This window comes from Mytilus californianus, unplaced genomic scaffold (genome assembly GCF_021869535.1).
Source record: "Mytilus californianus isolate M0D057914Y unplaced genomic scaffold, xbMytCali1.0.p SCAF_6, whole genome shotgun sequence".
NCBI lineage: Eukaryota > Metazoa > Mollusca > Bivalvia > Mytilida > Mytilidae > Mytilus > Mytilus californianus.
In genome coordinates this window covers 119,002,090-119,029,007 of record NW_026262712.1, presented here as the reverse complement: position 1 = coordinate 119,029,007, position 26,918 = coordinate 119,002,090, and the positions used below count along the sequence as shown (strand labels likewise).

General features: G+C 32.8%; 1 protein-coding gene and 1 long non-coding RNA gene across 5 annotated transcripts in view; one reads left to right on the top strand and one right to left on the bottom strand.

Moving 5' to 3' along the window:
• LOC127704563 (paired box protein Pax-6-like) overlaps positions 1 to 6,030 on the top strand; it is a 40,915-nt gene extending 34,885 nt beyond the window's left edge. For all 4 annotated transcript variants that reach the window (XM_052208681.1, XM_052208683.1, XM_052208680.1 and 1 more), the window contains 6 exons: positions 1,535 to 1,684; positions 2,746 to 2,828; positions 3,295 to 3,461; positions 3,721 to 3,827; positions 4,372 to 4,488; positions 4,896 to 6,030. In XM_052208681.1, coding sequence (XP_052064641.1) covers positions 1,535 to 1,684; positions 2,746 to 2,828; positions 3,295 to 3,461; positions 3,721 to 3,827; positions 4,372 to 4,488; positions 4,896 to 5,008 — 737 coding nt within the window. In that variant the 3' untranslated portion in view covers positions 5,009 to 6,030. The remainder of the gene's footprint in view (positions 1 to 1,534; positions 1,685 to 2,745; positions 2,829 to 3,294; positions 3,462 to 3,720; positions 3,828 to 4,371; positions 4,489 to 4,895) is intronic.
• A 10,893-nt stretch (positions 6,031 to 16,923) lies between these two features.
• On the bottom strand, positions 16,924 to 22,257 carry LOC127704578 (uncharacterized). Its single transcript, XR_007983392.1, has 2 exons — positions 22,146 to 22,257; positions 16,924 to 17,416 (listed from the first exon to the last, which is right to left on the bottom strand). It is a non-coding gene; the product is annotated as an uncharacterized LOC127704578 (long non-coding RNA).
• Positions 22,258 to 26,918: the final 4,661 nt, after the last annotated feature.

Here is a 26,918-nt window from a genome sequence, read left to right as displayed (position 1 = left end):
ACAGGCTTTCTTGTCAATGGTTTAATGATACCTGAATGCTAACGATAATTGGCAGATTCTTTTGCAAATTTCACCGAATGATTACATCTTTTGTTGGCGAGATGAAATGAAATCAAAGTCACCTTGATTAATTGAGTGTTTCAAACATGAAACATATATAATTGAATTAAAAAGTGGAATAGTTATATCCATTAATAAAAATATCGATTATTTAATCCTAAAAGTAGCAGAAATACCAATTGATTAATAAATTAAGCAGACGTTTTGAGGACCAGTTATCATAGAAATCAAGCACTTCAACAAAATTGTAAGAAAATATGGCAATCACTTTACTTCTTTTTAACATCGTCCCAGAATAGGAAATGATGCTCCAACTCTGTAGGATTGTGAGTTCCGGAAAAATAGCTGTCCTGGGCGGTCATTGATTCTTCATCCTTTGATTATTGTAACTTTGATGAAGAGTAAACTGCACCATGATCGCTATTAAATCAGTATTGAAGACATATCGCTCACTCCATTGGATAATAATAAAAGCGCACGTGGGACAGGCTCTTTGATGTTAAGTGAAATTTTCTGTTGTAATTTTGATAGGAATGAAAACTATATATTCATTGTGTATATTTTATAGTATTAATCATAACCAGCTTGTAAGCGTATCGACCCACCAGGACTAAACACAATTACATCTCATTGATGTGGTCCTAGCTTTACAAGATTTGGTAACATTCCTAAAAATACAATAAAATAAGGACAATTCCTCTGTTCTGCCTTATATTGAATATCAAACTCTTAATATCAAACAATTTCAATAAATATTGTACATTTATTATGCATCTGGGTCATTTTAAAACCACACCATAACAATGTAAAGAGTAATTTCAAAGAGTTTTGATCCGGTTAACAAGTACGTTTTATTGAGATCAGATCCACACAAACAGGTATACTTGCATTATTTGCACGTAAAAACTCCCAAATGTTGTACAAGTCATTTTATAATGATAATAAATGCAATATCGAGTACTTTTAACGGTTTACGTTATTTAAAACCTTCATGAATCAAAATGTTTGCACCTAATTGCATGTACGATGCATTTTAAATTTCAAATTTCAAATCTAATGAGGTTGTTGCATGTTGCAAAATTAACAATCGTATATACAACTTTTCAATTTAATTGCATGTCCAGTACACTAGTAAATGTTCAACTGGAACCCAATGATTTACACCGACATGGAACTTTCTCCAATACGTTTTATCCAAGCCTAATTGCTTTTGGATATTTCAATAGCCTGAATATGACTCAAAAAAGAAACCTTGACAGACATTTGATAGTAGTTAATTCCTTAGCTTGTTCTGCAGGCAATCGGGCATTAGTTTATTGATTTTAATTTGAGCAGTACTGTTTCTGCATTAAATACAATAAAACTTCGATTTATCAACAAAGATATTCCGATTTCACATTTCATTACTTTAAATAGTAAACAAGAATACAAAGTTTATAGCATATTACATAAATGTTTGTTTGATATGTTACAGATATCGATGGCGTCCATTCGAGTTCAGAAAGCAATAATAGCGAGGGACAGAATGGAGAAGCCGATGAACAATTACGCATGCGTCTTAAAAGAAAACTGCAACGCAACAGAACGTCTTTTACAGCCACGCAAATTGAAGCTTTGGAAAAAGGTAAATGATTTAAAGCTGCTGTTAAACTCTGTGCTTTTAAAACATTATTTTCTGTAATATTGACTCTTTCCTAAGTCAGGAACCTGATGTTCAGTGGTTGTCGTTTGTTGATGTGGTTCATAAGTGTTTCTCGTTTCTCGTTTTTTATATAGATTAGACCGTCGGTTTTCCTGTTTGAATGGTTTTACACTAATTATTTCAGAGGCCCTTTATAGCTTGCTGTTCGGTGTGAGCCAAGGCTCCGTGTTGAAGGCCGTACTTTGAACTATAATGGTTTACTTTTACAAATTGTGACTTGGATGGAGAGTTGTCTCATTAATTGGCACTCATACCCCATCTTCTTATAACTCTTTAAGTATCAAACTGGTATAGCATATATACACGAAAAGTCTTCACAAATTACCTATATAGAATAAGGAGATGTGGTATGAATGCAAGTGAGACAACTATCATCCAAGTCGAAATTAACTGGATGTAAGCAATTATCGGCAACCGTACGATCTTCAACAATGAGAAAAGCACATACCGTTTAGTCGGCAGTCATACGTTTTGGGGAATTTTTTAAATTGATGTTATACAATTGTTTGACTCCTTTTATTATATTAAATTTTATTTATAATCACAATAGTAAAATAAAACATATAAAAATAAATTAAGTTACATATCATTTTGGTATACTTCAGAAAACTATTATTATTATTATTATTATTATTATTATTATTATTTGTGAATGTGATACAAGAAAGATTGAAAATTAAAAAAGTTGACCACATTTACATGGATCATAAATTGCAGGTCAGAAAACACAATGGTTGTCGTTTCTTTTTCATTGTACGTGTGTTTGTGTCTTTATGTCTGTATGTCTGTTGAGTCTTTGGTGTTAATAACAGATATTTGGTCATCTCTCTTCAATCTATTCTTAACCTGTATAGACTGAGAGATTTATAGTTTGTCACTCGTCATTGACGCTCGTACATTGCTTTCTAAATCACATATACTTTTTACCTCCTGGTTTGTGTTTACATTTAATTTTTTTTATAAATAAACTAATTGAATTGTAGAATTTGAAAGAACACATTATCCAGATGTTTTTGCAAGAGAAAGATTAGCACAGAAAATAGATTTACCAGAAGCACGGATACAGGTATGCGATGTAAAAATGTTCAATATTCTTTTAACATGTATTCAAGAAAATATTTTCAATATTCCGATTTAATGAATAAATAATGGGAAGTAGAGTATTATATTGGAACTAGCTATGATTGTGCAGGTGAATCAGTAGTTTAATGATTGCTTAAACAATTTCTATATTTATTAATTATGAACCACGTGCTTAAACAATTTCTATATTTATTAATTATGATCCACACATGTAAAACCGCGTTTAACGTATAATAATAAAGGTATCATAACTAATCGGTATAACTTGCGAAACTGTAGATGAATTATTAATGTAATGATGAATGTTTTCTAACAAACATTAAGTAATAAAAAGTTAAATGATACATGTATATCGATTCGAGATCTATACAAAGGGTAGAATGATCTGACAATTTGACAGCTACATATAATTGTTAAACAAAAATGAAATACTATCATTCAATTTATAGGTTTGGTTTTCAAACAGAAGAGCGAAATGGCGTCGAGAGGAAAAACTACGCAATCAAAGACGGGATATTCCAAATGGAGCACCCAGATTACAAGTGAATGGTGGTTTTCCGAATGGAATGTATCCATCTATACACCAACCTATAGGAACAATGTCAGATTCTTACAGGTAATAAATATTTATACATTTTTGAATACATCTTACAGTTTTAAAAAAAATGGTTTCTTTTAATATTTATTCGTTAGATCTATATAAATCAGACTATTTCAAAATTGTTCACATTACTTATAACCGATGTGATATTCTATTGTCCTTTGTATAAGTTTTCTTTATGTACTTTATGCAGTTAACAATAATTTCTATTTTAACTTGTTTTTAAACGAATTGCATTGTTCCTAATAACAACTTCTGGACTTATTGATTTTAGCTCAATGACAATGCCCACCGCCAGTTATTCGCTATCCAATAATCTCTCAGCAAATCCAGCCTGCCTACAGTCCAGTAACGCATCATCGTACTCATGTATGATTCCAGGTTAGTAGTCCGCCTTCAACTTCTCACTTTTTTCTTTTGATCAACTCTTTGATGCCTTCTTAAATCTAAGTCAAAAAGAAGATGCACACGAATTTCATAATTTTGTTATTGAAAAATATCTTAAAGGGAATAACATATAAAGCTATAAAGAAGTTATTGTATGCACCGTATACGTTAATGTTTATATCAAAACATCATATTCATCGTCGTCCTTATCCTTGTATTTTTCTGATTTGATAATAATGCAAAAAATTATTTATTTTATTACCACACAAAATATAAATAAGCACACTATAAATGATAATTTTGATTAAACTAAAGAAAATAGATATTTACGATAACATAGATGCTTGCGTTTGAATCAAGAGCACTGAAGGGTTTTTATCTCGATAACGTTTACTCTATATATTTGTCTTACATAAATCACTTTTATCATAAACAAGTACTACGTTAATAAACACCATAGTATTGTTATAACTAAAACAATCAAGCTGTGCTATACAAATATAAGTAGAACCTAATCATAGACAATGTATATTTACAGAATACTCATCACGAGGCTACGATCCTTTGTCTTTAAGTTACTCCCGTCCATCATGCAATCCAGCTTCCGGTATGCAAAGCCAATTAACGCATAGTTCCCATAATGGTGCATCAACGGGTAAGTGAAATGTCTTTGTTGTTAGAAAAAAACACGAAATGCTCGGGAAACAGATCCTTCGATTTAAAACCTAAAACAAAAAACCGAACAAGCTCGAAAAAAAATGACTGCATATGTGATAGAATAAAATACTTTGGACCAAGTGAAGGATGACAAAAATGACCTCAATTTACTCTTATATTCATAGGTTGAAAATGTTGTTAGACAGTACAGAAGTGTAACATAGGTTCTACTATGCAGCTAGTATTTGTTTTTATGAAATACCCTCAAGATATGTCACATATTTCATCAATAGAATTAATTGGGAACATTTATCTACTGTAAAACTATTAACTATTCATATGAAATAAAAGCACAATACTGTTTTTTGAATTGGAATGTTGTAAGACAATGTATTTCTCTTTCAGGTTTAATTTCACCGGGTGTGTCCGTTCCGATACAAGTACCTGGCGGTGGACATCCAGATATGGGGTCACATATGGGCGCAATGACGTCACAATATTGGCCTAGATTGCAATGACGGTGACAACCGTAGACATTCTGATTTACCCATTAGGAAATCCAGTTTAGACGGTCAATGACTGCATAGTTTCTCCAGTACTGATTTGGAACTCATAGGGGAATGTGAATTAAAAAAGGGAGATAACTGAGAAAACGTTTTGTTCCTGGTATTTATTGTGCAAGTCGGATACTAAAGACATTTATTTACGACAGATATGGTTAAATATAAACCTTTCATTGCCAGTTCTAGTGCTCAGGAAATAAAAACTCAAATAAACATTCAGCGCTACTAGTGCTCCAACATATGCTATTTGTGCAGCACATGCTATATGTAGTTCACAAACATTTCGTAGCATCACTCATCACATGACAGTCACATGACAGTCACATGATATGAAATCCAGTATGTTATCTGTTATTTGTAAATGGTTAATGTTAATTTTTACTTCGCTTTTAATTGTTGTTATTGGTTGTTATAATGTATATCATTTTTCTTACATTGTAAATTGCTTTTGGGGCATTTATTTTTTAGCCTGACATCTCAATTTTTTAGTCATAATTAACTGGTCAGTAGAACTTTCGACAGATGAATAATCACTATAAAAAGTATTGTTTTTAAAACATCTGTTTGTAACAGCAGATGACATATCAAAGGTTGTTATGAATAAGACGATATTACGTAAGATTTTTTTTTTCTTTTTATCTCACAAGATGTGTCGTTGGTTATACACATTTAATTATATTATAATATTAAAACTATAGCAATGGCATGTTAATTGTAAGTAAAACATTTCTGTGAAGACTACAGCAATACAAACAGAAAAGAAAGTACATTACACTCTCATTGGATCTTTGGATGCACTCTTTGTACGTGGATAGTTTTCACCAACGTTATGTAAGGTGTATGAATGTTGTGTATCAATAATTTGAAGATCTCAACCTATTTACCTCGCCTAGTATTTTAGTGTTCATCCGCACAATTTTTCTTTGCATTACATGTCATAAAGTTGAGTAAATAAATAAATAAATATTGATAACCTTTGTTTTCTTTTCATTCTTTGTGAATTCATATTTTTGTTTTTATCTATGAATAAAAGGACTTTTGGCGAAGAAGTCAACAGCGAGACAACAATTCCAACAAAGCAATAACAAAAGCGCATTTTGTCATTAGTGATTAACAATTTGGACGTAAGAATATAAAAACAAGTCGTTTTGGTTTTCGTGTGAACACATCGTTATCTATGACGAGTTTTACAATTGGTCAATGCCACTGCTAGTCGACGTTTCGTCCCCGATGGTATCACCAGCCCAGTTGTCAGCGCTCCCGTGTAGGTATGAAATATCATTGATATATTCATTTCCTGTAAATTCACTGTTTATATATTGTTAAATACATTGGAGAAAACTAAGGTATCTACCCCAGGTATAGTGGAAAAAACTAAGGTATCTACCCCAGGTATAGATCACCTTTGCCAGACTTGGCACAATTTTGTTTAACTTTTGGTTTTAATGCTCTTCAACTTTGATATTGATTTGGCCTTCCAACTTTTTTGATTCACTTCTTAGTCTTATGCAGAAGAAGCGTTCGTTTGGCGTTCTATAGACTGGTATCGTTTGTCGTACTATAGACTGGTATCGTTTGGCGTACTATAGACTGGTATCGTTTGGCGTACTATAGACTGGTATCGGTTGGCGTACTATAGACTGGTATCGGTTGGCGTACTATAGACTGGTATCGTTTGGCGTACTATAGACTGGTATCTTTGATGATTTTTTAGTAATTGTGCTAAATCTCAAAATTGTTTTGTTTTTGTTTGCCTCTTAGACTTTGTCTATTACACGAGACTCTATTTTGACCTCTAGATAACTTTTGTTTTCTTGTTGATGAGTTACCGTATGAAACAAAGCAGATGAATAGGAAACTATGAGCAACTTAGTTGGGAACTGAAAAAGGTTGAACGGTTGGTACTATAATAGATGTTCTGAAAAAGAGGGGTAAAAGATACCAGAGGGACATTCAAACTCACAAGTTGAAAATAAACTGACAACGCCATGGCAAAAAAAAAAGACAAAGACAAACAAACAAACACTAGTACACTAAACACAACATAGAAAACTAAAGACTGAGCAACACGAACCCCACCAAAAACGTTTGGTGATCTCAGGTGCTCCGGAAGGGTAAGCAGATCCTGCTCCACATGTGGTACCCGTCGTGTTGCTCATGTTAGTACAAACCCGGTAATAAGTCTAATTCGTAGGTCACATTCGGTAAAAGGGGGACCGGATTGTGGTTACGACATTAGGAATATATAGTTATCAAAGGTACCAGGATTATAATTTAATACGCCAGACGCGCGTTCCGTCTACATAAGACTCATCAATGACGCTCAGATCAAAATAGTTATAAAGCCAAACAAGTACAAAGTTGAAGAGTATTGAGGACCCAAAATTCCAAAAAGTTGTGCCAAATACGGCTAAGATAATCTATTCCTGGGATAAGAAAATCCTTAGTTTTTCGAAATATTTAAAGTTTTGTAACAGGAAATTTATAAAAATGACCATACAATTGATATTCATGTCAATACCGAAGTGCTGACTACTGGGCTGGTGATACCCTCGGGGACGGAAACGTCCACCAGCAGTGTCATAGACCCAGTGGTGTAAATAGTTATCAAAGGTATCAGGATTATAATTTAATACGCCACAGACGCCATAGGAACATATCCGCTATCATCTGTGAAACTGATATTCCACAACGGTCAACCAACTCATGATGGCGTCCGTCAAAAATGGGATAATTTCAACTTCACCACTTGGAACTCTTGGTTTAATAGCTTCCTAGTGAGCAGCAACCCTCTATCAAGGAAATTATGATAGGAAATAAAAGCCCTGGAATATCGTATCAACTGGGAGATACTAGTATATACACCGTTTGCAGGCGCTGCTGGAATGTTGCTACATAGAAATGGAAAGTTCACAATGAAAAGAGTAACCTCCGATCCTCGTGTAGGAAGTTTTGTCTGAATGAATTATACTAATTAATCACCGAGCTAAAGTAAAATATCAATTGCTACCTGGTAGAACACTGGACAAAATGGATAGAGAACAGCGCATGTTCCAAGCATTTAATATTCAAAGCCTAGTGTATGTCTATAGAGTGGAGTTTTGTTTGTCGTTCTATCTGGACTAATGAGATAAATTTTGTCTTTGTAAAAATGTAAGTATTGGCGGCGATTGTAGTTTATTCTATACTATATGTTTTCAATTACATATTACAATAATTGAACTATTTAAATAAAAAGATTCTTTATGTGATAAGCAATGTATATGATAATATCAGGAAGAATATTGCTGACCAACTGTATTAACATGATTAACCAAAACTAGAAAGCAATCTAAAGAATATAGAGGCATAAAAGAGGGGCGAAAGAAAAGAGGGGCGCAAGATACCAGAGAGACATTCAAACTCATAAATCGAAAATAAACTGGCAACGCCATGGCTAAAAAAGAAAAAGACAAACAGACAAACAATAGTACACAAAACACAACATAGAAAACTAAAGACTAAGCAACACGAACACCACCAAAAACTGGGGGTGATCTCAGGTGCTCCGGCATAACTAATGTCACAAATACTTGACAAAATCAAAAGCAAAGGAACAGCGTCATTATTTTCCATGTCAAAGTTACTTATAATTAATACTTTAAACATAGAGGAAATGCCCACAACTCACTGTAAGTCCAAGACAGTCACCTATAGAGGTTTGAACGAAATATTTTTGCTAGAAGTCGTTATCGTTTCATCTTTGGAATGTAAACATACCCATCGTAGATATCAGGCATACTATTTTGTACGCCAGACGCGCATTTCGTCTACAAAAGACTCATCAGTGACGCTCGAATAAAAAAACTAAAAGAAACCAAATAAAGTACGAAACTGAAGAGCATTGAGGACCAAAATTTTCGAAAGCTAAGCGAATTTAATCCTGTATAAACGTATAAATTGTCCGTAAAAAGTGGAGGAAAATATGAACTTTTTCCACTATAAGTTGCGATTTGATCATAAATCCATCCACAAAATAATAAAAAAAATAATGAATATTTAAGAACTGTAAACATTTCCCGTTTTAATGATATGAAATATTAGGGGTCATCGGTTTTGTGTTTTGCTGTCTTAATCATTTGAGTATGAGTGATGTATGACAAACCGTAGAAAAGCAACGGTTTTGGATGCGTGACGACGTCATACGGTTCGCTTATTTTGTCGTTTTGACTGTCTTCATATCGAGACTTAATACCACATGTGGAGAAGGATCTGTCCTCAAAGCTCTTCAACTTCGTACTTTATTTGGCCTTTTTAACTTTTTTTTATTTGAGCGTCACTAATGAGTCTTTTGTAGACGAAACGCGCGTCTGGCGCAAATACAAAATTTCAATCCTGGTATCTATAACGAGGTTATTTACTCTTCCAGAGCACCTGAGATCAACCCCGGATTTTGGTAGGGTTTGTGTTGCTCAGTTTTTATTGTTTGGTAGTGGTGTGTTTTGTATACTGTTGTTTGTCTCTTGGTCGTTTTCTTTTTTTGCCATGGCGTTGTCAGTTTATTTTCGACTTATGAGTTTGAATTTTCCTTTGGTATTTTTCGTCTCTCTTTTACTGATTTCTTCTGACAAAAATGAATCCATTACCACCGTGCAAAATTTCATCAAAATCCGAAGTATTGTCTAATTACGTATACTTTGCCATAAATGGATTTGACTATTATTTCTTATAGACAAGTTTTCAAGTATTATGAATTTGATATTCACAGAAATGTTCAAAACAAAAAAAATTTAAAGCCAAGGATGTATAACAACCTGAAAGTTTGAGAAGCCTTATGATCAAAAGGAACCTTACAATATAGTGGAATTAATATAGGGTCAATTTTTACTGAAAGAGTACGTTATAGATATTAATTTGAGTATGTCATAAATAACACAAACAACCACAATATCCTATATAAAAAGTAAAATAACAAAAATACTGTACTCCAAAGGAAAATTCAAATCGGAAAGTCCCTTATAAAATTGCAAAATCAAAAGCTCAAACACATCAAACAGGCATTTCCTTATGTAGAAAAGGTTTTATAGCTAGCTTAACCTCTCACTTGTATGACAGTCGCATAAAATTACATATAATATAAGTTTTTTTATTTGTTATAACATTTTGAAACCTCAAATTCATCGTTACCAACGTTATCGGCTTTCCAATATCTTGGCTACAAAGCATAAGTCAATAAAGTACAAAACAGAAACTTAAAATTCAACATAAACCATAGAAAACACTACAAATGACCTCGTGTACCCCGAAATGCCAGTAGGTTCATTCGTAGTATCTGCTGTGCTAAACATTGAAAGAAAAATGAAAATCCCTTTATGTAAGATTCAGTGAAAAATATTATGATGATAACAATTGAAAACAAATTGAAAACATATTTATTTTATCTATTACCATGACTTTTTCGGTTTATGGATTAAACACATGAACTCCAAAAAGGAGCAAGCCCAGGTGCGTTGACAGGGTTAGCGTCTCCTGCTTTGCATCAACCATTTTGCAAATACACACTCAGTCATTATGTCACAATCAGGAATAGGACACAATCGTTAAAATTACAGACCAGACACGTAAATTAGTTCTTGTGAGTTGAGACACAGAAACATCGTATCAGTCAACCAATTCGTAATGGTGACCGTAAAACATATAACGTATCGATTCCAGTCGTTCTCGCTCATAATTCTGGTGTAGCCATTGTTTTGCAACGGCACATCCCTGTTAATGAAGTCCGTGAAGTGTGAACATGAACTAGCGTTAACGTATTAATTGAGATACTGTAAACGAAATACAATGACACAAAGGATATGTTACTGCTGATAAAAGTGAAGTTGACAATTGGAAAGTTGAAATCATCATGTGGGTTATAGATGTTAGTTTGTAGTCTTCCATCTGTGTTTAAATGTCAAGGAAAAAAACATGACGATATGAAGCGTTCAGTAATGTCGTTAATCTCAAGTTCATTGTGATATTTGAGACCGAAGCACTTAATATATATGAAAGTGAAAATGAGGAATTGTGCACCAAATATAAAAAAGGTATACGATACAACATACCACTTAATCGTTATATTACTGAGGGAAGTTAATACCCGAAATTAAGATCTAAATAAGTCAACAAAGAAAAACCTTACACTAATTTGTTTAAGGTTGTACTTACCTCGAGGAAAATAAGAGATACCACTGGTGGAATCGGATCTGATTATCCTGAGAAACACCTGAAATGACCCACTGGGATTTGATTGCATAGTTTTTGGTTCCTATGTGGTGTTTTGTGTATTTGTTTTTATGTTTTCGTCGTCTTTCGTTTTTTCCATGGCGTTGTTAGTTTCTCTTCGACTTAAGTTTTGCATTTTACTTTTTGCTATCTTCTCATCTTTTTTTTAATTATCCATTCAAATAAATTTTGTTTTAAACTTGTTAAACACATTTTACTGCTATTTTATGTGTAATGATTGAATGCACTGACAATGGTTCCACAGTGTCAGCAGGGTCTGTACTTTTAGAAATTTGTTTAATATTGATCAGGAATCGGTCGACATGATATTCGTTATTTTTCACAAAAAGTATATGAAAAAAAGATGGCTGCCAATGAGTTTAATGGTTTGCTTACAATTGTTATATTGGACGAGATGTATCGTTATATCTTTGTTTCAAGTTAATCTTCGAAGCGATATTATATTTAGTCATCAATAGTGCTCGAATCACAACAGTTGGAAGGTAAAAGTGATATCATAAAAAATAGTCGAAAGATACCAAAAGCATATGCAAACTCATAAATCGAAAACAAACTGACATTGCAATGGAAAAATACGAAAAACGGCGAGAAGACAAACAAAAGTACACAAAACACAACATAAACAACTGAAATCTGAGCAACACGAACCACACAAAAACAAAGGGCGATCTAAAGTCTTCCTAGAGGGTTAGAAGATCCTACTCCACATGCGACACCCGTCATGTTGCTCATGTAAGTAAAAACCAAATCTGGTGATAAGTCTAATTCGAGAAGTCACATTCGAGAAAAGAGGTCGAATTGTGGTTACGACAATTGGAACATATCCGTTGTCATCTGTGAAATAGATATTCCATAACAGTCAACCAACTCGTGATGGCTTTCGGAATATTTTCAAATTTTTCATCCTATTCCAATCGAGCTGTTTCTTAATATTGTATAGTTTTACCCTGAGTGAAACATAGCATAATGAGTGTAGAGCTCCATAAAAATTGAATGCAAATAATTTACTCCTGGTTATACAGATGAGGTGAACAAAAGAATTTTCTCTACTGACATTTTGATAAAAGACGGTGCTTATCTTTTTTCATTAAGGATTTTAACAACGTTTTTCAATTTGAACATAGGTGTTAGCGACTGAAAATCACAGAAATGTTCAAATGTTTCGTTTGAGCGTACGAACTTTAAAAAACTATTATACAAGTAGGAGGTTTTGCTAGCAAAAAAACCCGGTTAAACAAACCATTTTCCTTGAAATATGCCTGTACCAAGTCAAGAATCTAACAGTGGTTTTCTATTTGTTCCGTTTGTTGATATATAGTCTGAGTTAGATTTTGTCAGGTTTTACAGACTCACCCTTTTTGGAGTTACCTTGGTATTTTTGTTAATATTGTTTTTAAACATTGTATCCGCTGTTTTATAAATAAGCTGAAATAAATAATGACTATCTTGAATAAAACCTGAGATTTGTCTTTATGACAGCAAATGATATTTAATTTTGCTTGCTAAAGATTTTGAAAGACCAACATGTTTTTAGCTAAATATGTATTGTAAAATGTTTTTCTCTTGAGTTTATTTTTTTATTTTGCTTTGTTTACTTACAAATTGTACATATTTTGTTACATTCTAGATGCATGTGCATGAAGTTTCGGTTGTTTATTAATAGGAAGAATATGCTTCATTTATTATGCTGTTTTAATCGCGATTAGTTGGTACCGTATCTATAGAAGGAAGTGCTAATTAGGTAAATTTGCATACGTAGCCGTGTGTTTTATTCCACCTGAAGTATTTGAATATTGATGTATCGGTATGACTTCATGGGAACTAAGCTCTTTTATGCTCCAATTTGCATAAGAGAAGAGTTTGAAATAACCTGTTTAATAAAAAAAAAAATCATCGGAGATGATTAGAGAGATAGCAAGACAGAGTTTACGTTTCATGCATTTAATGGATAAATATGTTTTGTTACTTAAATATATATATTATAAAAAGTTCAAAGGAAAATGTTCAGTTTTCCAAATTAGATAATATTATATAAAAGATGACATGTGTACATCAATGATATAATTGACTATAAAAGGCATATTTCACAAATGGGATATGGGAGGAATTACCCTTACAATCTTACTGGACCTCAGAATGGTCAAAACTAAAAAAGATGCAATTTCAAATGAACGGTTAATTATATTGAAACTCTAATTTGTTTCCAAAAATTCTATGAAGTATTAAACATGTCCGTTACTGTCAATGGCATAAATAAAATAAAAGAATTTGAAGATGTATAACCAGCTAGAATAGTAAAACATTTACAGGATTCTCTCAGGATACTAAACTCAATCAATCCACAAGCAACATGTTACAATTCAGTTTGTATGATTTAAATGATAATATATATAAAATGCTAAGATGGAAACTCCATCATTACATCATTTCATGTAAACATAATTTCAACAACGAAATACAAGATAATAGTAAGTATCACGAACAACTTTTCCTTAAATGTCGATACAAAGTATATATGACTGTCATACAAGTGAGAGGTTTAGCTAGCTATAACATAAGGTTTAATCCACAATTTTCTACAAACGAAAATGCCTTTACCAAGTCAGGAATATGACAGTTGTTTTCCATTCGTTTGACGTGTTTGAGCTTTTTATTTCGACATTTGATTAGGGACTTTCAGTTTTGAATTTTCCTTGGAGTTCAGTATTTTTGTTATTTTACTTTTTAAATAAAATAGAATACCCTGCATTTATCATGCTTTTCAATAACATATGGTCAAATCGCTGAAAGTCCCCCTCCTATCAAACTATCACTCTACATTGACAATAATATATTGGTGTAAATTAGATACACCAAATCGGGCTAACGCCCTCATATGTGTATTTAATATGTAACCTAGACGGTATCACAAATATTTTAGAAAACAATTTTATATTAGGCTACAAAGTACATGATCTTTTATATCAAGATATAAACCTGTTCTTAACTGTCTTTATCTACAAAGTTCATAAATGTACACATATGTAAGATAGCGCTGAAGTTGAGAAAATTGTCTTTATTTTGAACAATTCATCCCAAGAAACGATATATTGTTCACATTCCGGATATTCTATTTACATTAACAGATTAACGTTTTGGCTATAATTTGTCATTGTTCTAGTGTTGAACTCCTTATCATTTTATTCAGTCATTTATTTTGCCAATTTTGTCTCACAATATGAATTAATCATAATTCACTTTTGTGTTAATCAGTTTTTAGCTTTATATGTTGTGATTTGTCGATTATTGTTTGTTCTTTTTTAGTTTTTCGTTTTTATGCCGTCATGTTGTCAGTTTTTCGTTTTTTTGCCATGCAGTTGTCAGTTTGTTTTCGATTTATGACTTTCCCTGTGGTATCTTCTATCTGTCTTTTAAGATTACAAAATCAATGAAAGTAATTTTATTGAAATATCAATTTTTTGTGTTAATTTGCTAATTTTACATTGAACAAAAGTCACAGGAGCTAATGAATTGAACAAAAAAATAATTTGAGACCAACGTCTTAAATGGACCTTCTTCATACAAAGCTAACATTGTCGTTTGTTGCTGTATATCATTTTTTTTTTCGTTCATTATTATGTAAATAAATCAGGCCGTTAGTTTTCTCGTTTGAATTGTTTTACATTTGTCATTTTGGGGCCTTCTATAGCTGACTATACGGTATGGGTTTTGCTCATTGTCGAAAACCGTACGGTAACCTATAGCTGTTAACATCTATGTCATTTGGTCCTTGGTGGAGAGTTGTCTCATTGGTAATTATGTCACATGTTCTTAGTTTTATATAAATGTAAGCAACGATTGAAATGATATCACGTTAAGTATAATTTATACGTTGCTGTCAATCTGTCAATACCCACTGTGTCTTATTCCCTGTCATGACCTTTTTACGGAGTCACATGGTGGGTGTGGCATTCATTTCAAGATGGGTAAACATTGGCAATGTAACTGATTCTTCTCTGTGTGTGAATCCCTCGGGATCTAGATCTATGTTGGTACTAGTATATTCCAAATAGATTTACGAGTTTGAACATCGATATATTACTGTTGTCTTTTGACCTCATGTTCACTTTTTTAGAGATCATAAAGCTACCATAACATTGATATTTTCCCGTTAATTAAGTCAACATAGTGTGCATTGAAAATACAAATTTATTTTTTTACAATTTTTGAAAAATAAGAGGTTTTCAATTCAATTATTATATTCAAAGATAAAAAAAAAAACAAATGGAAATAAATGCACAAATTTTAATATATAACTTTGATCAAATGATGATTAAGCTATGCGTTCTCGGTAATATGCATCATCGTTTAAATATTATATTTGCAATAATAACCAGTTTGTTCATGTCTGAACGTGTATACCGCCTTGTAATTAAATGACATATTCCTCAATTTTAACAAGTTTATAATTCTTGCGAGTACCTGAAATACACCTAAAGAATGACTTGAGTTGCTTTAAAGAATAGTATTTCCAAGATGACGATTAGGCTGCTATGTTCACGATTATTTCATTCTGTTTTTGAATTTTCCGCCTTGTTTTTAAGTTTATTATGGCATATGTTATTTGCTATTTTATTTTGCATATAGTTTTTTTTTATTATTTCTGTATGTCTTTACTTTTGTTTCTTTGCGTTTACGTTTTAATCATAATTTCCTTTTATTGATTTCCTTAGACATCATTCTTGTAAAAATACCCTATTTTGTTGATCAAAGAAACCCATTGATTCTCCAATTTTCAATCATGAATGATTAACATAGATCATACTTTCGTAAATATCTACGTTTATTTGCATTAAAGTGGAATTAAACAAGTCAAGGCAAATCAAGACAAATCAAAACTATACCACGTACACCGCGTAGCTTTAGAAGAAAATATTGATATATACAAGTCAAGTATTTATAAAAACCAAACTAAATGAAAACTGGACAACAAAGGTGACTTGGGTTTAGAAAAACAGTAACTTCCAACCTGCAGTAAAACCCTTTCCTAAAAGTGGCGTCCATTTGGCTTTGCGAATGTATATATTTGCAGCCCTGTCTCGTCGGATTCGAGACTTTAATTCCAATGCCTCATGTGTACAGAGAGTACCACGCTCTCTGCACGTTAAAGAATCCATGCAATAACTCTTTGGTGGATCCGTATGTGACATGTTACTGCCTCTATCCAACATTTTCCCATTTCCAGTGACAGTCTTAAGTTCCCGCTCTACGTTCCTGTCGGCCTACCTCGTGGAATCTACCGTTTGATTAAATTGTTAATGGTGGCTTAATACGCATACATAATTACCACTTGCTGTAAAGCAAGCAACAATCAATTAATCTATAAGAATGAAAACTAAACGTAGTTGTCCAAGTTTTAAGAAACAGTTCAACCAATGATATTGTGTTTATTTGCCTTTAATGACAATCAAATATTATTAAACAAATATTGCTTTAATCCAAACACTATTTACTATTTTCCTTCTACATGTTAGGAAAAGTAAAGTTCTTGAAAATGAAATAAAGGAATCAGGAAAAAAATTTAAAATTTTTTTGATTGACAGACAAAACAATTTCAGCGTGCACTGTCAAGTTAGATGCATTATTTCATTGTTTCTGTACTCAAAGATAAGTATTTATAATAATGAAAAAAAGAAAGGTGTGCTGAAACTAATATACCTGAAAAAGATTGAAAAGTCGTAAAATGTTTCTATGTCGATTTTGCTTTAAATAATACAGTCTGTATATCCTTCCAGATTTTACAAAATACATGAGCGATTGTTTCCTTTTACGATTGAAGGTTTGAAATTGTTTTCATTTTTGTATGACTTTGTTTTTTTAGTATCGTAATTTTTGTCACAAATGACCATGAAGTATTCCACTTGTCATACGGCTACAACTCCGTCTTTTCCTTGTTTTTTTTAACATATCCAAAATGATTCATCACTGGTCACAGATAAAATAACAGTGGCCATTAGTATAATGAAAACTGCTGTTTCTTCTGGAGAACCTGATTTCCCTCTGCTTTCTAATGTGGTTTAGGGGAGTTCATTGTTCAATCGATACCGTCTTATTCTTTTTCTACAAAGTAAAATATAACAATTACGTTTTATGAAAAAAAGTGTATTTGACTTAAAAAGCTGTTCTTATATATGAAATTGTATATGAGCTATCATACAGCCTAGCAGTATGGGTGGTATAAGGCGATGAACACAGTGCACGCAGTGTTGCCATTGATGTAAACAACAACTTGTGTTACAAATAAGGGATCCATAGAAATGTGCAAGTACACAAATGCAGTTCTAACATTGTTGGCTTTAACTAAAGACAAATGTGTAGATAAATATATATATAGTACGTCTAAACAACAGCCCAACAATGTTAGATCTGTAAATTTGCGCAAGCAAATTTTTTGTTTTGTTCTTCCCTGGCCGGGATTCGAACTCATGCTACTGAGACATCGTGGCACCAAATCGCCTTGCACTATGCCGACGCGCTAGACCACTCAACCACCTAGGCTCTCTCTCTCTCTCTCTCTCTCTCTCTCTCTCTCTCTCTCTCTCTCTCTCTCTCTCTATATATATATATATATATATAGAAAGATACATACAAGTGTTTTGATTTCCCCTTGTATAAAGACGTGTGAAATCCTTTTCCTTACGCACGACATGTGTTTCTGGAAAACAATTTATCAGGTATACTCGAGGCCAACAGTTTGGGAAGTTATATTTAAAAGGTCTTAAAAGGCCTCGACGTCAATTAGACAATCATGTAATAAAGTTCGTGCTTTTTTGGATTTACCTTCACCAGCAACGCTCAAACCTAAACATTTGAAAGGCAGGAAAGAGTAAATATGCTACAACTTTAGAGCTATATAATTAAGCAGATTAGCCAAATTCATTTATGGTCAACCTTGCTTGATGGAGTTAGGTCCTTTGATTCTTAGTAATTTTGGGGAATTTTAATTAGATATACAGAAACACTGACTCCTGAGCTGATGATATCATTGGGGACTAACCGTCAACCGACAATGGTTTCGAACAAGTAATAGTAAATGAAATAAACAAAATTCTTAGTTTCGTGTGTCAGAAGCGCTTTTCTGGGTTTACCTTCATTACGAATGCTCAAGCCAAAAATTTGAAAATTAGAGTAAGTTCATGATATATTAAAAGCATCAAAACTAAAAAGGACATAAACAGAAAAGACAAATTTCTGTTTCGTATTCTGGTGCTGTCACTACATTCCTAGTACTAAACTCATAATTTTATTTTCAATTAACAATCATTTTTTTTACATTCTAGTATGGCGGCCTTATTGTTTGTGATAATAATTCAACGTATATCTCGTTGTATTGAGACAACAATAATTTATCATTGAAGCTTATGGGAAAGTTTGAAATGATCAATACGAAACATGTTTTGAAAGTTTAATCTGAAGAAAAGAAAAAAATGAGAAACTCTTTGTTGATACTTTCTTTAAAAAAAACCGTCTCCTCTATGAAGGAATATCGAAATCACATTCATTCATAATTTTGAAATTTGAATAACATCCAATATTTTCTATCTTGGACCAAGAAGTAAACACCAACTAGAGGATGAGGCTTCTTTAGTTATTTTTTTTTTATAAGAAACAGAAATAAATTTTGTGAACGGTATAAATTATAAAAGAAAATTTCTGACTCTCAATATTGCGTCAATAAAACAAATTTCGTGTGTATCGCAAAAAACTTTAAAAAAATCAAAAATTAACAAATATAGAAAAACCCGAAAAATATATTCTCTATAAAAACATATATTAAGAAATAATTCTTAAAGTATAAAAAACAGATCATAAGCAATATAAAAATTACAGAAAAAGAAGAAAAACGGCTAACACAGAGAACTATAGAATTTTTGTAAATTGCAACTTTTGTACTTGTTTGTTTTTACTAATGTAGCACATTCAATATTGTTGTACAAAACAACGAATTAAATTTTGGAAATAAAATGTTAGCGATAAATAATTATAGTTTGTGGATTTTAATGAAAATGGTTTATTTTTGTGTTACAATTACTCCCTAAATATTTTCTGTCACTTGTTTACAATATTTTCGTACACTTCCTAGTCACATTTGGAATGTTTCAAAACACCCTACACACAATCTTGACGTCAAAGCAGTAGTAGAGTCTTGCTTGATAAAAACAAATATATTGGTGGCATTTAAACTGATATTTTAATCGTGACGTTTTTCATATATATAAAAAATCGAGGTTTAGAGGAAATCGAACATCTGTACTTGAGTATTCATAATTGTGCACATACAGACAGACAGACAACATCCATAAAATTGTACCACTAGCACATGACAAACCGTAGAATTGATAACTAACCTTGCATTGTGCAAACTTCTAATATACATCAGTTGCATCTATCAATGTTTTTTCCGGACTTTCTGCTTTGTCCGTATTTGATTTATATTTATCTTTTAAAAAATACATGAATGTAGACACTGCTTGATGAATAATGTTGTTACAAAATGTACCTTTAATATGAAATATGCATAAGTATAGTTTGATAAGGTTATAATTCAACATTTCTGTGATATTCTGCTTTGGAAATTTATTATGCAATAAGTTTAAAACTGCACTTTACTAAGTGAAATTGTTTACTTATTTTAAAGATATCATTCACTTTTTTAACTGAAAAAAGAATGATGTGCATCTAAGGGGACTTAAATATAATTTCAAAGATTAATGAAAGAGAGGCGAAAGATACCAAAGGGATAGTCAAACTCATAAGTCGAAAACAAACTGACAATTCAATGGCCAAAAAACGAAAAACGACCAACAGACAAATAACAGTTTACAAAATACAACAAAAGACTGATCAACACGAACCCCACCAAAAATCGGGTGATCTCAGGTGCTCCGTAAGGGTAAGCAATAATGTTTATAATGTTAATAATGTTTGTTTTAATTAATTTGTCGTTATGTTTGATCTATGAAAGATTACGAGTTTAACAACGTGTATACAGACATGTATGATCTTGCGAATATCATGTTCAGTGGAACTGGAAAAAGATATGAAATATAACTAAAAAATTAAAACTACAAGTAGAACAAAACTTCTTATTATGAGAAAAATGGTTTAAGATTTTAAACATGTTACTATTAAGCTTTGTTGCATACGAAATAGTTTTTGTTATATTTCCCTCGTTAGCTTTCATTGGAACCAAAAAAATTATAAACCCTATGAAATAATTTAAGGAACACAAAAATGTCTGAAAATAACAGCTTAATAAAGATTACGTTAGTTCTGTAAAGCTACAAATTTTTTTAAATAAAATTACTTCATAAGGCATCTAATACACAGCGTCATTGTCGAACGCCGGAATTATTTTCAAAAAAAAGTAAAGATATGATAACTGGACAAGCAAAAGCCGTAAGTTTAATATAAATAAAAGACCACGACCTGTAAAAAACGTACATGAAACCTGCATTTTAGTAATATAGTGAAAGCTATTATGAAATTGTATTGCCAACTACAAACACTCCATAGAATACGCAAATGTTATCTGGATAAATGTGAAATTTTGACCGATGCAACTCAGCTATAGCAAACATAAACTTTGAATCTGTATTCATTTAGAAGAGGAAACACTTTGGCTAAGACGGGCAAGACAATTGTTTCCTCGCCATTTATGTCAAACGGAACTTATATGCCTCAGAATCGTGTTCTTCTACAATATTTCGCAGAAATACTTAGCATTAGAAGACAATCTGCGGTAAATCATACTTATTAGATTTTTAAAATATGCAGATACATCAACGCACCATAAGGTTTATGAATCAAGTAGCTTTTACAGCAATGCATGCTTGTTTTAATAGATTAAAATACAGACAATGTAAATAATGTCTATGCAGAAGATGTAAAACAATGATGAATTCTGTTTAAGAAAAAAATAATAAAACTTAAATATGGTTCAATTCGGATAGTTACAAAAATCTACAAATCAATTTTTTTTTAAATTCGTAGAAACTAGACTGAAATATTAAAGTTACAAATTTTTCAAGTTACATTTAAGAAATTATTGATTAGAAAATGTATGCAAGGCATCACAACATACAAGTATTACTAGGAAATTAATTTAAAAACTATTAGGAAAACGTTATAAAATATTACCTCGCTCAAGGACAAATTAATGGATATATTAAATAGACATTGCTGTGCTGTTGGCGTATCTAAATTATATGTTTATCAATAGATTAAATACACAATTTACTAAAACCAAGATTATTTGAATTCATCATGATAAAAATAAATATATTTTCAATTTAGTTTGGTGCATATACTTAATATTGGATTAGAAAAAAACAATCTGTACACATTTGTTAAAAAAATAAGCATAGCTTGTATTTCTTAAATGTTTGATTTGAAAAGGAATTTTACGTCATGGAAAATTATACCAGTAACTCAAAATAAAACTCTTTTATTTAAATGTTGAATAAAACATTAAAGAAAATAAAATGCAAATAGTTGATTTATAATTATTAAACAAAATAAATTTATATTACTTATTAGTTCCTATGTAAGTAATTGTTTTTATATTCTATTATCATAATTAAGTTGAAGATTAAAAACAAGATGGGCTGGTATTGATATTTGCGCAAAAATAAACATATATTTATGAACAATCTTTTAATTATTTTATAATGTGTTAACTTATTGAATAATGAAAGATATAATATATAATTAAGATATTAATTATTTAGTTAAACTTTCTTAAAATGGAAAATAAAAGTAGACACGGAGTTTAAGAACAGCAACTTACTGTGCTAAATACACATCTTAACTCATCTTTTCTAACACAGGAGGGTGCTCCAGAAACAAGCAAATGAGGAACCCATTTCTCAAGTGATAAATTTTATCCCTTGGTCAACTAATTTGCATATCGTAAAATTATGCAACCCGAACAAGGACGTTAAACAATTAAATTACCATAAAAATAAAGTCATGTTTACTATGAATGGACTATTTGTAAGTTCAAACCTATTGAAAAATTCCTTGTGCAACTTGATCCATACCGCTCCTTTTTCTTCAATGTAAAGCCACTATCAATAGAAATGCCTAATATTATAGTTTATGAGCTTTATGGCATTTATTCTACCGAGTCCCCGGTAGGTAGTTGTACTCAAATACTAAATCTTCTTATTGTTTAGGCCTTTAATAATTGGATCACATTACAAAGTGTAGTATCGATTGGCAAAATCTTCCAACTCCAAAACCTTAAAACCTTCTATTAGATATTATTTTCAAGGACTGAGCATGTAAACAAAGTTTAAAGGTTTAGTTACAAGTGTAGAACATCTTTCCTTTCGTTGTAACCAGACCTAAGCACATTGTGTATTTCTTTCACATGTTATGAAATTTTATCAGAACCGTGAACATGTCATTGTGACATTATTCGATAACATAGCACCTGCAATTAGCTTAGATTGGATTATATAACTTTAAAAAAGGATAGGCAAAAACGAGATAACTAAATAAAACAGAAGGTTAAAGATAATTGTACAAGTACAGAAAAGTACCAAATATGCAGTATATGCGTGTATAAGTAAACAAAATCATTCATGCATGATTACTTGTTTCAACTCGAAATTATTAAAATATAGTGCTTTTGTTGTCTAATTATAGCACGCGTAATCAAAACAGCACACTGGTTTTATTTCAGATGAAGGGAAAGTGACAAACTAGCAATCAGACCACATTTCCTTATGTTATGATGTTTTCGGAATAGCCAGTTAAAAGAGAGGCGAAAGATAGCAAAAGGGACATTCGAACTCGAGAATAAACTGATAACGCCATGGCTAAAGAAGAAAAAGACAAACAGACAAACAATAATACACAAAACACAACATAGAAAACTAAAGACTGAGCAACACGAACCCCACCAAAAACTGGGTTAAAAGAAAAGAAAGAAATATTAATCAAATTGTCGCAATTTTCAAGTTTGTGTATTATTTGCACGTTCATTTGAACAGTCCCCAAAATAGTCATAAAAACACTCATCACAGATAACAGGCTTATAGCTTTGTACGCCAGACGTGCGTTTCGTCTACAAAAGCCTCATCGGTGACGCTCGAATCAAAACCGAGAGAGGGAAGATACCATGAAAATGAGTATTCAAACAAACAAAAGACGAACAACAGCCTACAAAACACAGACTGAGCGACACGAACCCCACCAAAAACCGGGGATGTATGAGTAAGCAGATCCTGCTACACAGTTGGCACCCTTCGTATTGCTCAAGTTAGTAACATAACATTTTTATTGTGTCATATTTTCGAATTAAAGGTAGAAGATACAAAACAAGTTATTACAAAAATGGAACAGGATCTTCCAACCCTTCCGGAGCATCCCCGGTTTTTTGGCGGGGTTCGTGTTGCTCAGTCTATAGTTTTCTATGTTGTGTTTTGTATACTGGTGTTTGTTTTTTTTTGTTTTTTTTTTTTGTTGTTGTTTTTTTCCATGGCGTTGTCAATAGATAGATATAAAAAGATGTCAGTTTATTTTCGACTTTGAATTTTAAATGTTCCTTTGGTATCTTTCGTCTCTCTTTTTGGACAGAACATGAACCTAAATGTGCGACAAGTATATGGACAGATCGGATACATTTAGGGTGGTGAACAGAAGTCACGTAAGATGAACCATTATAAACTTAAACCTGAAGGAATCGAATAATTTCCAGATCGAGTAAGACTTTGAGAGTCGATAAGATAAAAAGTATTACTCACACTCATTCAATAGCATAAGCCAAATTTGTAACAACGTTTTGGATTTTAGGGTTTTAGATACTCTTTAACTCTGTTAATATAGAATTGCCTTCCTAACGGATCAGCTCGAGCACCCATGAGAGCCTGTTGTAGACAAAACGCGCATCTGCCATACTTAGTTTAAACATATTTTATTTGTTCAAGTACAAATTGGATAAGACTCAAGTCAAACAGACTTATGAAGTCTTCTCCATTCAACATTTATAGCAATATAATACAAAATAAATGTATGAGCATGCATGTATAAAATGGTATATTTATTTAATATATATATATATATGGATTTATGTCAAAAGACAGAAAAGTGAAGATAGAAAGAAAACAATAATACAGAAAAAATAAATATATAAAATAAATAAATGAATATTTAGAAAACAAAAACAAAAAATAAAATACAAATTAAACAAACAAAAATACATAAAAAAGGAAGACTTTTACTTAGATGATGATGTTTGTGCGATCATGGTTTGCTATCTAGACAATTAGAAATCTTTCCGAACTTTTAATACTTTATTATAAGCCTGGTAAATTTTATGAGGTTTTACAATCACTAGGTCGATGGCACTGTCTGCTATTGAAGTTTTTCAATCACTGGGTCGATGGCACTGCCTGTAGTTGGAGTTTTACAATCACTGGGTCGATGGCAATGCCTGCTGTTGGGAGTTTTACAATCACGGGGTCGATGGCACTGTCTGCTATTGGAGTTTTACAATCACTGGATTGATGGCACTGCCTGTAGTTGGAGTTTTACAATCACTGGGTCGATGGCAATGCCTGCTGTTTCAGTTTTATAACCACTGCGTCAATGGCACTGCCTGCTGTTGGAGTTTTACAATCACTGGGTCGATGGCACTGCCTGCTGTTGGAGTATTACAATCACTTGGTTGATGGCACTGCCTGCTGTTGGAGTTTTACAACCACTGGGTCGATAGTACTGCCTACTGTTGGAGTTTTACAATCACTGGGTCGTAGGCACTGCCTGCTGTTGGAGTTTTACAACCACTGGGTCGATGGCACTGCCTGCTGTTGGAGTTTCACAACCACTGGGTCGATGGCACTGCCTTCTGTTGGAGTTTTACAATAACTGGGTCGATGGCACTGACTGCTGTTGGAGTTTTACAATCACTGGGTCAATGGCACTGCCTGCTGTTGGAGTTTTACAATCACTGGGTCGATGGCACTGCCTGCTGTTGGAGTTTAACAATCGCTTGGTCGATGGCACTGCTTGATGTTGGAGTTTTACCATTGAGGGTATCAACAACCTAGTATTCAGCATTCCTTTCAAGGTGTAGATTATGAGGTTTTACAATCACTGGGTCGATGGCACTGCCTGCTTTTGGAGTTTTATCATTGAGTGTCTCAACTACCTAGTATTCAGCATTCCTTTCAAGGAGTAGATTATTAGGTTTTACAATCACTGGGTCGATGGCACTGCCTTCTGTTGGAGTTTTACAATAACTGGGTCGATGGCACTGACCGCTGTTGGAGTTTTACAATCACTGGGTCAATGGCACTGCCTGCTGTTGGAGTTTTACAATCACTGGGTCGATGGCACTGCCTGCTGTTGGAGTTTAACAATCGCTTGGTCGATGGCACTGCCTGATGTTGGAGTTTTACCATTGAGGGTATCAACAACCTAGTATTCAGCATTCCTTTCAAGGTGTAGATTATGAGGTTTTACAATCACTGGGTCGATGGCACTGCCTGCTTTTGGAGTTTTATCATTGAGTGTCTCAACTACCTAGTATTCAGCATTCCTTTCAAGGAGTAGATTATTAGGTTTTACAATCACTGGGTCGATGGCACTGCCTACTGTTGGAGTTTTACAATCACTGTATCGATGGCACTGCCTGCTGTAGGAGTTTTACAATCACTGGGTCGATGGCACTGCCTGCTGTTGGAGTTTTACAATCACTGGGTCGATGGTACTGCCTGCTGTTGCAGTTTCACACCACTGGGTCGATGGCACTGCCTTCTGTTGGAGTTTTACAATTACTGGGTCGATGGCACTGACTGCTGTTGGGGTTTTACAATCACTGGGTCAATGGCACTGCCTGCTGTGTGAGTTTTACAATCACTGGGTCGATGGCACTGCCTGCTGTTGGAGTTTAACCATTGAGGGTATCAACAACCTAGTATTCAGCATTCCTTTCAAGGTGTAGATTATGAGGTTTTACAATCGCTGGGTCGATGGCACTGCCTTCTTTTGGAGTTTTATCATTGAGTGTCTCAACTACCTAGTATTCAGCATTCCTTTCAAGGAGTAGATTATTAGGTTTTACAATCACTGGGTCGATGGCACTGCCTGCTGTTGGAGTTTGACAATCACTGGGTCGACGGTACTGCCTGCTGTTGGAGTTTTATCATTGAGGGTATCAACTACCTAGTATTTAGCATTCCTTTCAAAAAGAGAGGCGAAAGATACCAAAGGGACATTCAAACTCATAAGTCGAAAAAAAACTAACAAAGCCATGTCTTAAACGGAAAAAAGACCAACAGACAAACAACAGTACACAAAACACAACAATGTGTAGATTATGCACAAAGTTTGGATATACAAAAACAATTTCAACTTTTTAGAATTTCATTTCGTACAATTGGACCATGAACATTACTTGTCTAAAACTACACCAAAGTGTTGAGGGAAATTCCCATTTAAACAAAAAAAAAACTTAATATTTTGATTTCATATGACATTTTAGTCACAGTGACAATGACACAATTCGAAAGATCCTGGTTTTTTATGAAAATATTTTATCGATTATAATGAG